Source organism: Bubalus kerabau, chromosome 16 (genome assembly GCF_029407905.1).
Source record: "Bubalus kerabau isolate K-KA32 ecotype Philippines breed swamp buffalo chromosome 16, PCC_UOA_SB_1v2, whole genome shotgun sequence".
NCBI classification, from domain to species: Eukaryota; Metazoa; Chordata; class Mammalia; order Artiodactyla; family Bovidae; genus Bubalus; species Bubalus kerabau.
In genome coordinates, this window is record NC_073639.1 from 52,396,574 (window position 1) to 52,413,718 (window position 17,145).

Genomic DNA, 17,145 nt, shown 5'->3' on the forward strand with positions numbered 1-17,145 from the left:
CCTTCTGAAACCAAGCAGGACCCTGTGAGGCTCTGGGGCACAGGAGCCTTTCAGCCTCCATGACTTCCACTGAGTTCCAAAAGGCAGGTTCAAACAGTTGCTAATCAGAGAAGGAAGGGGATACAGAGGCAAGAGAGGAACAGCCAAGAAGCAACTGTTTGCTTCTGGTCAAAGTTTAAGATTACCTGAGTACAGGCCATGCACACACCCTAATCCTATCAGCAACACTACCCTTGGACCATTGCTATAAAAATCCTCACCAAATTCTTCAGGGTTGGGACACATAGTTTCAAGGGCTCCCCTTTGCCTGGAAAAGCAACAAAGCTATTCTTTTCTACTTCACCCAAAACTCTGTCTCCGAGGTTTGATTTGTTAGGGGAACCGCTGACTGACACCTGGCCAGGCACCATAGTAACCGCTTGCATGAGTTCTGTTAAACAGGAGGTCCTCGAAAGGAATGTAGAACTAACAAGTTAGCATCAACCAGAAGAATTCAGGAAAAGTCAAAAGGAAAGAGGAGATGCCAGTACCTAAGTCCTACCAACCTCCCAGAATCCTTCTCACTGGAACCTATCTTGGCTGAGCCATGCAACCACCACCAGGAAGGACCCTGAGTCAGAATTATCGGCCAGAGACAACCTGGAAACTAACCTCATTACCATAAAACCTGAGACTGCGAATCTCGTGGCAGAGCAGTTCTCCTGGGTTCTCTTACCCTGCTGCTCTCCATCCAAGTCCCCTTCCCAATAAAGTCTCTTGCTTTGTCAGCACGTGTATTTCCTCCAACAATTCATTGCTGCATGTTAGACAAGAGCCCGCTCTCAGGCCCTGGAAGGGGTCCCCCTTCCTGCAACAGATTTGGCATCATTGCATAGAGGCTGACCTTTCAGCATCACTGGGCTTTCCCAGTAGCCCAGCAGGTAAAGAATCTGCCTGCAATGCAGGAGATCTCGGTTCAATTCCTGGGTCGGGAAGACCCACTGGAGAAGGGATAGGCTACCCACTCCATTATTCTTAGGCTTCCCTGGTGGTTCAGCTGGTAAAGAATCTGCCTGCAATGTGGGAGATCTGGGTTCAGTCCCTGGGTTGGGAAGATCCCCTGGAGAAGCAAACAGCTACCCACTCCAGTATTCTGGCCTGGAGAATTGGGGTCGCAAAGAGTCAGACATGACTGAGCGACTTTCACTCTTCACTTGTCATGAGTGATAACTTGATTCAACTAATAAATTCCCCAAGCACCTGTTATGTCCCAGGAACTCTGGCTTATTTGGCTTAATGAAGGCTTTTTTTGAGAACAAAAGCATCTCCAACAAATTAAGAGACTTTGAGCATGTTCTAGAAATTGACTGAACCTCCTTGCACATCTCTGACTCAAGATTCAAAGATTCAGTAGGACTCTACCTGCTTCCACCTGGCTGAAAGCCATCCTATTTAACTGAGTGCACAAAAAAAGCTTAATCATTTGTGTGTTTATCCTATGTGGATTTTGATAAGCTATTATGTCTCCATTAAAAAAAAAAAGGCAAGAAAAACTGATACAGGGCAGGCAACACGAACTGCATCCCATTCCATAGCCATGAGCCCCTGCATGACCCTGAGATAGGAAACAGGAATCTAATATTCCTTAAGGCCATCTCACCTTGTGGGCCTCTAAGTGTGAGCAGCTGGCGGGGCCCATTGATTCTCATAGAACATTGTACCTAATGTCAACCTGGTGCTGACATTAATGTCCTGTGATGTCAACCTGGCAAACTATGGTTCACCTGGGGGGAAAGAATGTCATGTCACTGATGGGGTGAAGTCACCTGTGTTGAAGTGTAAGATATCACACTCTGATAATATTTCAAGAAGTTCTGAGACGTGGGACTTCCCAGGTGGTCTAGTGGTTGACAGTCTACCTACCAATGCAGGGGACATGGGTTCAATGCCTGGTCCGGGAAGATCCCACATGCCTCAGGGCAACTAAACCTGTGTGCCACAACTACTGAGCCTGCACCCTAGACCCCTAGCTCTGCAACAAGAGAAGCCACCACAATGAGAAGCCCATGCACCACCATGAAGAATAGCCCCTGCTCACTGCAACTAGAGAAAGCCCCATGTGCAGCAACAAAGACCCAGTGCAGCCAAAAATAATTAAGTAAATAAAAACTTTTTTAAGAAAGGAAGTTCAGATAAGTTAAGAGAAACCATGCTGGTCTTGAAACCATGATGAAGCTCAGCAAGATGAAGACCTGTCAAGGCAATGCCACATGAACCTGTGAGCCCTAGCTCAGGAGAGTAAACTGGAGAGAACACTGCCCCCCTTGCCTCTCCATAAATGCAGTGAGATAATAACAGCACATTTGTGGGACATGGTGTTACCTTGCATATTATCTCCTTTGGTGAGTTCTGCAAACTGTAAAGTGAATCTACTTTTTAATGTGATTCTAGTGGATTCTTATACTTGAGAGATAACTGTTAGGAAGTCACTCTTTTTAAAATAATGCAAACATATAGTCACAAAACAGGTAAAGCATCTAGATCAGGTCTCCTGAACCCAAAAGACTGCTGAGCTCAGACTGATGAAGTAAATGAACTTGGGGCAAAGAGGAGACAACAAGAAATGAGGGGTCCTACATCAAATGGAGGAGAAGGCAATGGCACCCCACTCCAGTACTCTTGCCTGGAAAATCCCACAGACAGAGGAGCCTGGTAGGCTGCAGTCCATGGGGTCGCTGGGAGTCGGACATGACTGAGCGACTTCACTTTCACTTTTCACTTTCATGCACTGGAGAAGGAAATGGCAACCCACTCCAGTGTTCTTGCCTGGAGAATCCCAGGGATGGGGAAGCCTGGTGGGCTGCCGTCTATGGGGTCGCAGAGTCAGACACGACTGAAGCGACTTAGCAGCAGTAGCAGCAGCACATCAAATGGAAGAGACAGGTCCCATCTGCAGGGTGAGTCCTACACTGTCTAATAATAAAGCCAACTGAGCACTGCAAATGTGGCAAGTTGAAAAAAGATGTGCTGAGTGTAAAATATATGTACAGGGACTTCCCTGGTGGTCCAGTGGCTAAGACTGCACTCCCAATGCAGGGGGCCTGGGTTCGATCCCTGGTCAGAGAACTAGATCCCACATGCTACAACTAAGAGTTCGCATGCCACAGCTAAAGATCTTGCATGCCACAACTAAGACCCAGTGCAATCAAATAAATAAATACAGCTCAATCATAATTTTTGTATTGACAACATGTTGAAATAATATTTGGATATACTGAGTTCATAAGACTGTATTATTAAAATTAATTTGATCTGTTTCTGCTTTGTTTAAAGTGACTACTAGAATGTTTTAAATGACACAGTGGCTCCCTTTATGTCTAAACACATGGGATTACATCCTCTTCAGCTCTAGAACCCCTTCATGGATCACTGCCTTGTCGTGGAGAAGAAGGTTGCATAGCAATGAAGCTGTGAGCCATGCCATGCAGGGCCACCCAAGGTGGACGGGTCACAGTGAAGAGTTCTGACAAAACGTGGTCCACTGGATGAGGGAATGGCAAATCGCTCCAGTATTCTTACCGAGAGAACCCCATGGACAGTATGAAAAGGCAAAAAGATACGACACCAGAAGATGAGCCCCCCAGTTTGGAAGGTGTCCAATATGCTACGGGGGAAGAGCAGAGGGCAATCATGAATAGCTCCAAAAAGAGTGACGTGGTTGGGCCAAAGTGGAAACGACACTCAGTTGTGGATGTGTCTGGTGATGAAAGTAAAGTCTGATGCTATAAAAAGCAATACTGCATAGGAACCTGGAATGTCAGGTCCATGAATCAAGGTAAACTGAACAGGATCAAGCAGGAGATGCAAGAGTGAACATCGACATTTTAAGGATCAGTGAACCAAAATGGATAGAAATGGGCAAATTTAGTTCAGATGACCATTATATGTACTATTGTGGGCAAGAATCCCTTAGAAGAAATGGAGTAGCCCTCAGTCAACAAAAGTGTCCAAAATGCAATACTTGGGTGCAATCTCAAAAATGACAGAATGATCTCTGTTCATTTCTAAGTAAACCATTCAACAACACAGTAATCCAAGTCAATGCCCCAACCATGAATGCTGAAAAAGCTGAAGTTGATTGGTTCTATGAAGACCTACAAGACCTTCCAGAATTAACACCAAAAAAAGATGTCCTTTGCATCATAGGGGATTAGAATGCTAAAGTAGGAAGTCAAGGGATACCTACAACATTTATTTTTCCCTTAAACCTTCAAAAATTGATGCTTTTGAACTGTGGTGTTGGAGAAGACTCTTGAGAGTCCCTTGGACTACAAGATCAAACCAGTCAATCCTAAAGGGAATCAGTCCTGAATATTCATTGGAAGCTGAAACTCTAATACTTTGGCTACTTGATGTGAAGAACTGACTCACTGGAAAAGACTCTATACTGGAAAAGATTGAAGGCAGGAAGAGAAGGGGAGACAGTGAATGAGATGGTTGGATGGCATCACTGACTCGATGGACATGAGTTTGAGCAAGCTCTGGGGGGTGGTGATGGACAGAGAAGCCTAGCTTGCTGCAGTCCATGGGGTCACAAAGAGTCAGACACAACTGAGTGACTCAACTGAACTGAACTAAAACTTCAAAAGTTCAGAGGTCTGCTTTTCCTCTTTCCTTTACTGATAAGTATCAGTAAAGCTTTCACTCTGAAATATGTCAACTCTGTCAACTAAAAATTGGCACTTGCTAAGAGCATTTGCCAGTTTCTACATAGCTCAGTTGGTAAGTCATCTGCCTGCAATGCAGGAGACCTGGGTTCAATTCCTGGGTCAGGAAGATTCCCTGGAGAAGGAAATGGCAACGCACTCCAGTATTCTTGCCTGGAGAATCCCATGGACAGAGGAGCCTGACAGGCTACAGTCTATGGGATCGCCAAGAGTCGGACATGACTTAGCAACTAAACCACCACCACCACCACCAAACAAGAACAAGGGCATTTACCATCTGCTTCTGTGGAGATTGAACCCTGTGCTGATGCAGCTATTGATCTTCAATACGGGCTGAGGGAATCCAAGGTGGAATGAGACACTCTGTGTTCTAGGGAATCTGGTGGGACAGGTCTTTAGATAGATAGATAGTTCCAGGAACTGATTTCATGATCCCAAACTTTGTATCTCTTCATATCTAGGAAAGCACTAAATCCCTTCATGGTGACATCGGCTTCTCATGACTAGCAGAAAACCTTGTGTAAAGTAAGCGCTCAGTTGCATTGAACTCCCCTATTGACCTTCCTTCTTCCCATTGCCTCTTTGGAGCAGTCTCTCAGAGCTATCAGAGGTGCTGTCTCCCAGGCTGCAGCCCTCATTTTACCCCAAATAAAACTTAGCTCTCAACTCTCACGTTGCACTTTTTTGTTGACACTTCGATAACATCCATTTCCACTTCCCCTCTTCCTTGAACATAGGCATCCCTCATTTCAGTGTGAAGCACTCAACTCCAGGATCCAATCAGAGCTTGCCACCTATGCATACAACCAGCCCAGGGCAGGCACTCTGGGACTTGGGACTGCACTTTCAGGGACTCAGACTTGTGTTTCTTGCTGAAAGTGAAAGTGAAGTCGCTCAGTTGTGTCCGACTCTTTGCAGATCCCATGGACGGTAGCCTACCAGGCTCCGCCGTCCATGGGATACCATCCATGGGATTTTCCAGGCAAGAATACTGGAGTGCGCTGCCATTTCATTCTCCAGGGGATCTTCCCAACCCAGGGATCAAACCCAGGTCTCCTGAACTGCAGACAGACACTTTACTGTCTGAGCCACCAGGGAGAGTTCTGTTTCTTGCTGGGCTTGAACTGAATAGATACAGAGTTGGGAGGTGCCAGCAAAGAAAACCTGACAAGCATGGGAAGTGGATACAAGACAGAGAGAGCAACTGACTCCCATCCATACCATCTTAAAAGTAATATCATGCCCGAAGTCTGCCCTACCTTCAGTCTTTTTATAGGATAAGCAGCTAAATCCCTTTCCTTGTCCACGTGATTAGGGTTGGGTTTTCAGTGACATGAGGCTGCAAATCTCTGCTACTATTATAGACCATCGGATTAGAGCCTTTCTTGTTCTTGATCTAAAATCCTGTCTAGCTTCTCATAAACCATCAGGGTCTCTAATCACAGAGGTGATCTTTCCCTGAGGCCCTTCATCCCTTCCACAGCAACAGTACTCTGACCTCAGAGGGTCACAAAGCCCCTCCCTGTCCCCTATTTCTTGTTTGTAGAAAAAGGCTTTCCTAGACCCTCCCCGAGTTCCAAAGAGCAGACTCAAGCAGTTATTAATTAGGGAAGGGAGGGAACATAGAATAGAAGCAACCATCAATTGCTCAAAACAAAACAAAAAAGTAATAAAGAAAAATTTTTTAAAGAAAAACAAACTCCCAAAATTAGAAAATAAAATAAGAAAGGATAATTTAGTGATAAAGCAAGAGTCCTGCTCACAGACATAGAGAACAAACTTACAGGTTGCCCAGAGGATGGATGAAGGGAAAGAATAGTTCCAAAGTTTGAGACTGACTTATACACACTGTTGTATTGTAAATGAATAGTCAACCAGGACCTATTGTATAGCACAGGGAACCTGCTCAATGCTATGTGGCAGCTTGAATGACAAGGGAGTTTAGGGGAGAATGGATACATGGATACGCATGGCTGAGTCCCTTCACTGTTCACCTGAAACTATCACAGTGTTGCTTGTTAATCAGCTATACCCCAGTACAAAATAAAACGTTTTAAAAAAGGAAAATTACAGCAGCAACAACAAAAAGAAAACCGGATATCTCAAGTTAAGGAATTGAGGACTTTTCTATGTATTGGGAAGATGCAAGAGTCTGGGCTTGCTGAAATCATTCCTTTGGTATGCACCTCAGCTATCTGGGGCCAGTATCCTGGGTTTTCACATCCTGAGATTCCTCAGGCTGCAGTCTGATGTCTGCTATTAATAGATGGCAGGTATTTTTTCCTTCCTGAGTGTCCTCAGGGCTCACCAGCTCACCATCAGTGGCGGCTGCAATCGCCAATGACTGTGATGTCCTTGTCTACTGATATGGCAGGAAATATTCAATTTTTCACATCTCTTACATCATCTCTCTCCTCTGCTACATCATCCCAGGTCCTTCCAAATCATTTTCAAGCCTGTACTCTCCCTTTGTTCCTATGTCACCCACCTCAGTCCCTCACTCCCAAATCTTGCTAGCATTCAATCCAGAACCTTCACCTGGCAGCTGCCCTCTCTTGATAACTCTTCAGATGCCTCCACTTCTCAACTCCACAAGCTGCTTCCTGTCTCAGGGCATCCCCACAGGCGGGTCCCTTGGCCAGAAATACTGTTCCCAACCTTTCTCCCTCTTCATCCAATTAACCCACAGGTTTTAAGCTCCAGCTTAAAAAGTTATTTCTCTTGGGATTTTTCCAGTGACCCAGCGGTTAAGGTTCCATATTTCCAATGCACAGGGCGTGGGTTCCATCCCTGGTTGGGAAACTAAGAGTCCACGTGCTGTGCAGTGTGGCCAAAGTAAATAAATAATAAAAAATAAATAAAAAGTTTTTTTCTCTTATGCAAACATTCACAGCAGCCCTATTCACAGTAGCTAGTAAGTGCAAACAACTCAAATGTCCTTCAGCTGACGGATGGACAAGCAAAATGTGATATGTCCATAAATGGAATATATTATTCCACTATAAAAGAATTAAGTACTGATGCATTCTGCAGAGCCTTCAGAAAGGACCATATAGAGTATGATTTCATTTATATGAGATGTCCAGAAGAGGCAAATCCATGGGGACAGAAAGATTATTGGCTGCCTGGAGCTTGGGGAGGGGCACTGGGGGGTGGAGGGGGGGATGACAGCTAATGGGTCTGGGGTGCCTTTTGAGATGGCTAAAAATGTTCTGAAATGAGATAGTGGTGATGGTTGTGTGACTTTATGAATATACTAAAACCACTGAATTGGATGCTTTAAAAGGGTGAATTTTATGGTATGTGAATTATATCTCAATTAAAAAAACTGCATGAGAAAGGAAAAGCTATTTCTCTGGGGAGCCTCCCAGACCCTCTAGAAATAGGTCTGTCCTTTGAACACACTCGTGTGTGTGTGTGTGTGTGTGTGAGCGCACTCAGGCATGTCCAGCTCTTTGTAATCCCATGGACTGTAGCCTGCCAGGGTCCTCTGCCCATGGAATTTTCCAAGCAAGAATAATGGAGCAGGTTGCCATTTCCTACTCCAGGGGATTTTTCCGACCCAGGGATCAAACCCACGTCTCTTGCGTCTCCTGCATTGGCAGGTGGAACGCACTCTTTCCACCTGGCAGTTCTTCCTAGCATTGATCATATTGTAATTAAAGAATCTGTGTGATTGTACATTCATGCTAGAATGCTGAAACCTTCCAAATGACGGCATAGCGTTGAGCTGATGTGCTAAAAATTCTCTGGCTGAGCAGCTGCTGGCTTCTGCAGGGCTAACCTGTCTTCCTCTGTTCCAGAGCCTTCCCAGCTCTGTGCCCCTGGAGATGTGCAATAATAAATATTTGCTGAATGAAAACAATAAGCAACGATGATTTTATCAGGGGAAAAGATGAAAGCCTTTTCTCACTGACTTAATGTACACCTGCAGTTTCTGAAACTGGGCAGGACCCTGTGGGGCTTCCGGTATGGAAGCCTTTATAAGAAATAGGCTTCATACAGCCTCAGTGACCTTCCCTGAGGTCCAAAGAGCAGGTTCAAATAGTTGTTCATCAGGGAAGGGAGGGGTTGAGGAGACAAGGGAAGAGCAGTCAAGAAACAATACTGCAGCTTTGGGACAGGGTCCTGGTTCCATGTCAAGGGGTACATAGAACAGTATCTTTGAGCTCTTCTGCAGAGCCAAGCCCCCAGCAACACTTGGTGATTACAGCAGAATTCAGACCTATACCAGCAGAGGGTCCCTGGGCAGTAGGGTCAGGGCTGTATTAGATGTGATGATATTTGCTTTCCTCCTTTTTTTTTTCCCCTCCAGTGCATTTCCACAAAGTCTTCTGTTTGCTTCTGTTATCTAAACTACTTCCCATCAAATAAAATCACACTGTGTTTCAGATGGAGGAAAAAGAGAATACACAACCACACACTCCTGTACAAAGTCTGGCTCTCTCAACACAGGGACATTGCATTCACTCTGGTGTCAGCCCTGGACCAAGCACCAACTTTTAGAACTCCCTACTGTGCTGTGTGATTCTGTTTTTTTTTTGTTTTTAATTTTTGGGCCCCGCCAAAAAATTAAAAATTAAATTGAACCTATGCCCTCTGCATTAGAAGTGTAGAGTCTAAACTACTGAACTCCCAGGGAAGTCCCAGAACTGTGGACCGAGGAAGCCTCAATCTTTCACCACCTTTTCTTGTTTTTCATCTCTTGTTTTTCCTTTTTTTAGCCAAAATAGGTAGCTTGTGGGATCTTAATTCCCCAACCAGGAATTGAACCAGGGCCCTCAGCAGTGAAACTGCTGAGCCCTGACCACTGGACCACCAGGGAAGGTCCTTCTTTTCCATCTCTTTTCTTGCATTTTCTTTTTGACTAAAAAAGATGCACAGCTTGCGAGTTGTGAGATAAGTTTTATTTGGGGCAAAATGAGGACTGCAGTCCGAGAGGTAACACCTCAGATAGCTCTGAGAGACTGCTCCAAAGAGGCAGTGGGGAAAGATTAACATATAAGGTTTTGGTTAAGACAGAGCTCAATACCATTAAGCATTCATTTTACAGAAGGTTTTCTGCTAGTCATGAGGATCTGAAGAGGAACCAGAGATCTAATTGCCAACGTTTGCTGGATCATAGAGAAAGCAAAGGAATTCCAGAAAAACATCTACCTCTGTTTCATTGAATACACCAAAGCCTCTGACTGTGTGAATCATAATAAACTGTGGAAAGCTCTTAAAGAGATGGGAATACCAAACCATCTTACCTGTCTCCTGAGAAACCTACATGTGGATCAAGAAGCAACAGTCAGAACTCAGTATGGGACTACTGATTGGTGCAAGATTGAGAAAGAAGTATGATAGGGCTGTCACCCTGTTTGTTTAACCTATATGCTGAGTACATCATGAGAAATGCCGGGCTGGATGAGTTACAAGCTGAAATCAAGAGAAGCGGGAGAAACATCAACAACCTCAGATATGCAGATGATACCATTTTAATGGCAGAAAGAGAAGAGAAACTAAAGAGCCTCTTGATGAGGGTGAAGGATGAGAGTAAAGGGCCGGCTTAAAACTAAATATTAAAAAAACTAAGATCATGGCATCCGGCCCCATTACTTCATGGCAAACAGAAGGGGAAAAGGTGGAAGTAGTGACATATTTCCTCTTCTTGGGCTCTAAAATCACTGCAGATGGTGACTGCAGCCATGAAATCAGAAGACATTTGCTTCCTGGCAGGAAAGCTATGACAAAACTAGACAGTGTGTTGAAAAGCAAAGACAATACTCTGCTGACGAACGTTCGTATAGTCAAGGCTATACTCTTCTCAGTGGTCACTTATGGTTGTGAGAGCGGGACTGTAAAAAAGGCAGAGTGCTGAAGAATTGATGCCTTCAAACTGTGGTGCTGGAGAAGACTCCTGAGAGTCCCTTGAACAGCAAGGAGATCGAACCAGTCAATCCTAAAGAAAATCAACTCCAAATACTCATTGGAGGGACTGATGCTAAAGCTGAAACTCCAGTATTTTGGTCAGCTGATGGGAACAGCTGATGAGGGTGAAGCTGATGAGGGACAGAGAGGCCAGGCGTGCCGCAGTCCATGGGGTTGCAAAGAGTCAGATACAACTGGGCAACTAAACAAAACAAACAAAAAAGGATTGGGATCATAAAATCTGTTCCTGAAAATATCCGACTATCTAAAGACCTGTCCCACCAGATTCCCTGGAGCACACAGTCCTCACTCCACCCTGAACTCCCTCAGGGGGGCGCTGAAGGTCAACAGCTAAAGCAGCACAGGGTTCAATCTCCACAGAGGCAGATGGCAAATGCCCTTGTTCAGTCGCTGGCAGCGCTCTTGGTAAGTGCCAATTTGCAGGTGACATCCTTAAACCTTTAGCCACACTGAAGGAGGAAACAGACAGAGCTGGACTCCATCTTAGGACAGGCTCACCCTCCCAATGGACTCTGAACTTTGTGCCTGGTGTCTGTAGAAATGGCATACCAATGGAAAACCAGACCCCACCCCGGATAAAAGAGCCTCAGGAATACGCTAAAAAAATTGCCTAAAAGAATATGCTAATTATCTCTGTAACAGAACAAAGTGGTAAATTCCACTATGTTTACCGGGATATGACCACAGGCCTATTGATAAATATCCACTGTTTACCTAGTCTTGTGACACATGAATCATGGGTTAACTTTTATCATATCTCTCTTTTATCTTGTCCAGACTAGTTTCAAGGAATTTGGGGAGGTGGGTTTGAGCAAGTACACATAGGGTATATAAGGTTTTCACAAAAACTGGTTGGGGTCCTTGGCTAAGAGGAGACTCTGCTTTGGGCCCGCCAGTGTAATAAACTGCACTCCACTACCTGCATTGTCCTTCTGAGTGAGTTTGTTTCCCCAGAACTCGTGGCTACAACACCGTAGACAAAACTCTAGGTATGGGACGTAGTAATCTATCAAGTCTCTGATGGTCTGATTTAGAGCAGGGGTCAGCAAACCTTCCCTGGAAATGGCCAGAGAGTAAATACCTTTGAGTTTAGAGGTGGAGGATCTCTGACCTACTACTTGACCCTGCTATTGATTTTAGCCTAACAGGAGGTGTCCTTTGACACTGATCTCCCATTACTTTGTCCCAAAGAGAATGGTATGACTTTATTCTTTTTACTTGTGCAATTTAAATTTCCACCTTTACTGTGAGGAACTGACCTGGACCCATTCGCCTGGCTCAGAGGATCCTCAGGACTTTGGGGTTCTTCTGGAAATTGTTGACAGCCTCAGGGGATTAGAAGTGAGAGGAGGGAAACATGGATCCCCTCACTGGACCTGGCTTCTAGCTGAGCCAGGTGACACAGTGGGGACACTGACCAAAGGGAGATGCAGATAGCAGCGTTGCTGGGTGGGCAGGGCCCCCTGATTCTCCTCCACACAAAGGCCCCCATAACCGTGTAGCAAACCACGTACCCTAAACAGTTCTCTTCTTTATGACACGCTGCATGCTGGTGAACAAACCTCTGATGCAGGTTTCTAACATTCATAGGGCTTAGGAGACAATCCCAGAGAGTAGGCCTTGATTATGGTATTTAAAATTCTGCAAACAGGACTTTACTGGTGGTCCAGTGTATAAGAATCCGCCTGCCAATGCAAGGGACACGGGTTCAAGCCCTGGTCTGGGAAGATTCCACATGCCGTGGGGTATCTAACCCTTGAACAACTACTAGCCTGTGCTCTAGAGCCCATGAGCTACAACTCCTGAAGCCCACATACCCTAAAGCCCCTGCTCCAAAACATTAGAAAACTCAGCAATGAGAAGCTGGTATACTGTAACCAAAGAGTAGAAGCCCTCGAAGGAATGAAGACCCAGCACAGCCAAAAATAAATGAATAGCTGAAGGTCTTTCGTGACTTGGGTCTACCCCTCCAGCCACATCTGCTGACTCCACCAAGAGCAGGGATTGGCAGCCTCAGCACCACTGACATTTTGAGCTCATTCCGTCTTTGTCATGGGCTGTCCTGTGCATTGGAGGGTGTTTAGCTGCATCCCTGGCCTCTACTCACAGGATGCTGGGAGCTGTGACAACCAAAGATACCTCTAGGTACTGCTCCATGTTCTCTGGGGGAAAAATCACTCCCTCCTCCGTCACACATTTTATTGGCCTCTGCTCCCATCAAGAAGCACTGACCTATGGGACTTCCCTGTAGTCCAGTGGTTAAGACTCCAAGCTTAGCCACTGCAGGGATCAATCCCTGGTCAGAGAACTAAGATCCTGCATCGCTCAAGATGCAGCCGAAAAAAAAAATCACTGACCTAGAATATTCTGTACTGCTTGGTTTGCACAATTTGGTTCAGAAGGGATCCGCTTTTACCAACATCCCACCTGCTTGCCCCTCAACCCGAGACACCACCCCCTTCACACTGACCCTTCCTTGCTTTGCCAACTAAGGTACATATTCTCATGACCAGCCCATGTTTACTGAGTGCATACTAAGTACCAAGCCCTGCTTCAAAATACTCACATTTGATCCTAATAACAAGCCTATGTGGCAGGTTTGAGCTGTGATTATGTAACTTGACCTAGATCTTAGAGATCTTAAGCAGGGAAGCTGGCAAGTGAAGGCAGGAGATCTGAACCAGCCTAAGTCTAGCCCAGGATAGCTTCCCAGACTGCCCTGGATGTTGCCTTGTCCCATGTGGATGTGCCCATCGCAAGTCAGCATCGCCATTTATATATTGGATGTTCATTCACAACTACAAGCTTGAGTGTGCAAGAATGGACCCATTTGTCCTTTTCATAAGCCCAGTCTTATCTAACTCAGCCTGCCCAGATAGACTGATGGTTCGGAACCCTAGTCTTATTCATTTGGGGGGCTCCCTCCCCCATGGCCCAGGGTCACTGGAGTATCACAAGAGTCTCCCTCAGAGAAAGTCTGAACCTCTGGCTCACACTGCTTTCTGATAATTGGCTCCCAGGGAAGTTTGTTGCCAAGGAAACCTTCCCCTCCCCTTCAGGATACCCAGCATCATTTCCTCAAGGAACCCAGGCTTTCACAAGACAAAAGATATGTTCCAGCAACTTCTGCTTTTCTCCTTTTCTACTCCCATCCCTAGCAATCTTCCTGAGTGCGTGAAGGGGAGGCCAAAGCCTGGTTCTGATGAGAGAGACCGACCAAAGCAATATTTTGCATCCTGTACAACCAGTAAAAAAAAGAACACAGTAACTAAAGGGCCCTGCACCCTTGCTAAATGTCTGTGGCAGTGCCTGTCTGGTGCCCCTGGAAGCCCTTTGGTGGGTGAGGGCCTTTGGGTGATTTGGCTTGATGTGTGCACCTTGAGGGGCTTCCCAGGTGCTGCTAGTGGTAAAGAATCCACCTGCCAATGCAAGAGACATAAGAGACACGGCTTGATCCCTGGGTCAGGAGGATCCCCTGGAGGAGGGCATGGCTACACTCTTCAGTATCCTTGCCTGGAAAATCCCATGGACAGAGGAGCCTGGTGGGCTATACTCCATGGGGCTGCAAAAAGCTGGTCGTGACTGAAACAACTTAGCCTGCACACACGTGTGGCTAGCGTTAAGGAGTGGAGTGTTAAATAATGGATGCTTTCTCTAGTTTCCAAAGCATAAACTATGGGTGCAGGCTCTGCTGGGCTGGCCACTCTCTCTGACCTCCTTTCCTCACCACAGTCCAGGGAGTACGGCTTTCTTTCTGTTTCTCAAGAGCCTATTCTTGTCCCAGGACCTGTGTTGAGCTATTACCTTATCTTGGGACCATCCACCCTTCCAGATCCCCAAGAGACTGCCTCCTTCTGTCACTGAGGTCTTTATTTGAATGTCACCTCCTGAGAGAGCCCTTCTCTGAACCCACAGCCTCAATCACCTCCTTTATTTCTGGTTAATATCCCCAAATCTCTCTTCCTCTCACAGAATGTGCTCCATGAGGGTGAAGACCACTGTGTGCCTCCTGGCTACTTGTGTCCAAATGAGTGATGACTGGGACTTCTGCAGTGGTCCAGGGGTTAAGACTCCAAACTTTCACTGCAGGGGGCACAGGTTCAATCCTTAGTTGGGGAAGTAAAATCCCATATGTGGCACAGCATGGGAGAAAAAAAATAAAAGTAGTGGCAAGCACAGCTGCCTTCCAAATGAGTGATGGCAGCGTCACTATCTTAAAGCTGTATGGTGAAAATTTTGGTCGCAAAAACTGTAAACTTCAGAACACTGATGTATCTGGTGGGCCATTCTCACTGATGCACTTCAGGAAAACTAACATATTCAAGGGAGAAAGCGGGGACAAGAAGTGGTAGGCACGGCCCCATCACTCATTCTCATGATGAGGAAGCAGGTTCACAGAGGGGAAGTCAATTGAGAAATTACATGAAGCAAGTCACTCTGCCTAAAAAAAATAAAAGGCTGCTATGAAACTTCAGCCAGGAGATCAAACCAGTCCATTCTAAAGTATATCAGTCCTGAATATCCATTGGAAGGACTGATGCTGAAGCTGAAGCTCCAATACTTTGGCCACCTGATGTGAAGGGCCAACTCGTTGGAAAAGACCCTGATGCTGGGAAAGACTGAAGGAAGGAGGAGAAGGGGAGGACAGAGGATGAGATGGTTGGATGACATCACCGACTTGATGGACATGAGTTTGAGCAAGCTTAGGGAGTTGGGGATGGACAGGGAAGCCTGCCATCCATGGGGTTGCAAAGAGTCAGACATGACTGAGCAACTGAACTGAATTGAACTGAACTGAGCTTCAGGCACTAATCAGTTCCCTCCTTGCCCTGAGGACTTTTACCTTCCAGCAGGGAGAAGAGAAAAAGTAGATGGGTAAATCTAGAAAACAAGAAAACTGCAACTGCATTAAAAGACAAATGTTAAGAAGATAACCAGGCAGGGAGAGGGGCAGGTAAGGAAGAGAGAAGACTAGTTTGTTTCTTAGTGTGTGGGTAGGTGAGGTGGGTGTGTTGACCACGTGACAGGGCTTGTGGAATCTTACTTCCCCCGCCAGGGATCGAACCTCCATCCTCAGCATTGCAGGGTGGATTCTTAACCACTAGACCACCAGGGAAGTCCAAGGGAAGGTACTTAGGATGGCAGGATGCAGGAACACTGGTTTGTACTTTTGCTGCGCCTTCTGCCTGGAAATCCTGGCTAGCCACCCGCCCTCCCCCCACACCCCGCCAGGCCGCCCCGGCTTCACGGAACGCTCCTGGCACCCAGGATTCTGCGCAGATGTCACTCCAACAGGGAGGCCTCCCTGAGCATCCTGCCTGAAACAGCACACGCGCACACGCGGCCCCGGCCTGTGTCTATACGGGTCTATAGGTATCATCACTGTATACATGGACCCATATGCTTTTATTCTTCCTCTAGCGTCCCCACTGAAATGTGGCGTCCGGAAGCCCCGACTCGGGGTTTCGTTGCTGTCTCCCCAAACCTAAGATATTCACAATCAATAGGGGGCATCCCTGAAGGCGGCCCCGGCGAGATGCGCGCGGAGAGCGCCGAGAAGCCTCCGCCGCGCTGCCTCGCGGGGCCACCCCGGTGCCGGGTATCACTGGGATCACCCGCCGAGCGGCCCCGGGGGGCTCATTAGAATCGGAGCGCCAGGCTAGGGCCCGGGCCCCCGCGCCAGAGCCAAGCCAGCGCGCGCCTTGCAGCCCCGCGCTCCCCGGGCCCCGCGCCCGCTGGCGGGTCCGTTTGGGCGCGCGGTTCGGTCGGGGAAGCCAGGTCGACCCCTCCCCGCTCCCTCCCGGTGCCCTCGCCGAGGCCCCGGGCGCAGCCGCACCTACCGGACGCGCTGGGCGGTGACTGCGTTGCCCGTGTGCCGCCGGAGCACCGCCAGGAATAGGAGCCGCATGCCGCCGCCGGCGCCCGGCCATCCACCGCCCGCCGAGGCCGGGCCCGGGGCGGGGGTAGGGCCGCGGACCGGGGCGGCGGGCGGCCGGGCTCAGTCAGTCCGCCCGCGGCTCCCCAGGCCGCGCCCGCGCTCGCCGGTTCCGGCGCCGGGGCTCTAGGGCGTGCGGGGCGGCGAGTGGGGCGCGTGCCCGGAAAGGTAGGGGGTGGGGGTTCGTCCGCGAGGTCCCTCCCATGGGACCAGCACCAGGGCATCCGCGCGTCCCCTACATGGGAACCAGAAAAGTCTCCTCTGGTGGTCCCAGAGTGACCATATGTCTGCATCCATGTGGCCTGTAATCTGAGATGATAACAGGTCCTTTTCCACTTAGACAAGGAGGGCTGGGTAGCCACAGTCCCCTCCCAAAGGGACCAGGGTTAGCCACAGGTTCCCCACCACACACACACGCACACTCAGAGGAACCAGGGTGGCTGCCCATTGCTCCCTTGGGGACCAAGGATTGCCAGTCCCTTTCCACGGCGGCTGGCACAAGGGGTGATGACCAAATCCCTCCTACAGGAACCAGAAGAGGCCATAAGTGGACTCCCAAGGGGATCAGGT

The 17,145-nt window shown here is 47.6% G+C and overlaps 1 protein-coding gene and 1 non-coding gene across 4 annotated transcripts in view; both read right to left on the minus strand.

Annotated features, from left to right (window-relative positions):
* The window catches only part of GLT1D1 (glycosyltransferase 1 domain containing 1), a 116,084-nt gene extending 99,491 nt beyond the window's left edge, over positions 1 to 16,593 (minus strand). For all 3 annotated transcript variants that reach the window (XM_055550303.1, XM_055550301.1, XM_055550302.1), the window contains exon 1: positions 16,481 to 16,593. In XM_055550303.1, the coding sequence (XP_055406278.1) occupies positions 16,481 to 16,548 (68 nt within the window). In that variant the 5' untranslated portion in view covers positions 16,549 to 16,593. The remainder of the gene's footprint in view (positions 1 to 16,480) is intronic.
* TRNAE-UUC (transfer RNA glutamic acid (anticodon UUC)) lies at positions 9,459 to 9,531 on the minus strand. The gene has a single exon. It is a non-coding gene; the product is annotated as a tRNA-Glu (tRNA).
* Positions 16,594 to 17,145: the final 552 nt, after the last annotated feature.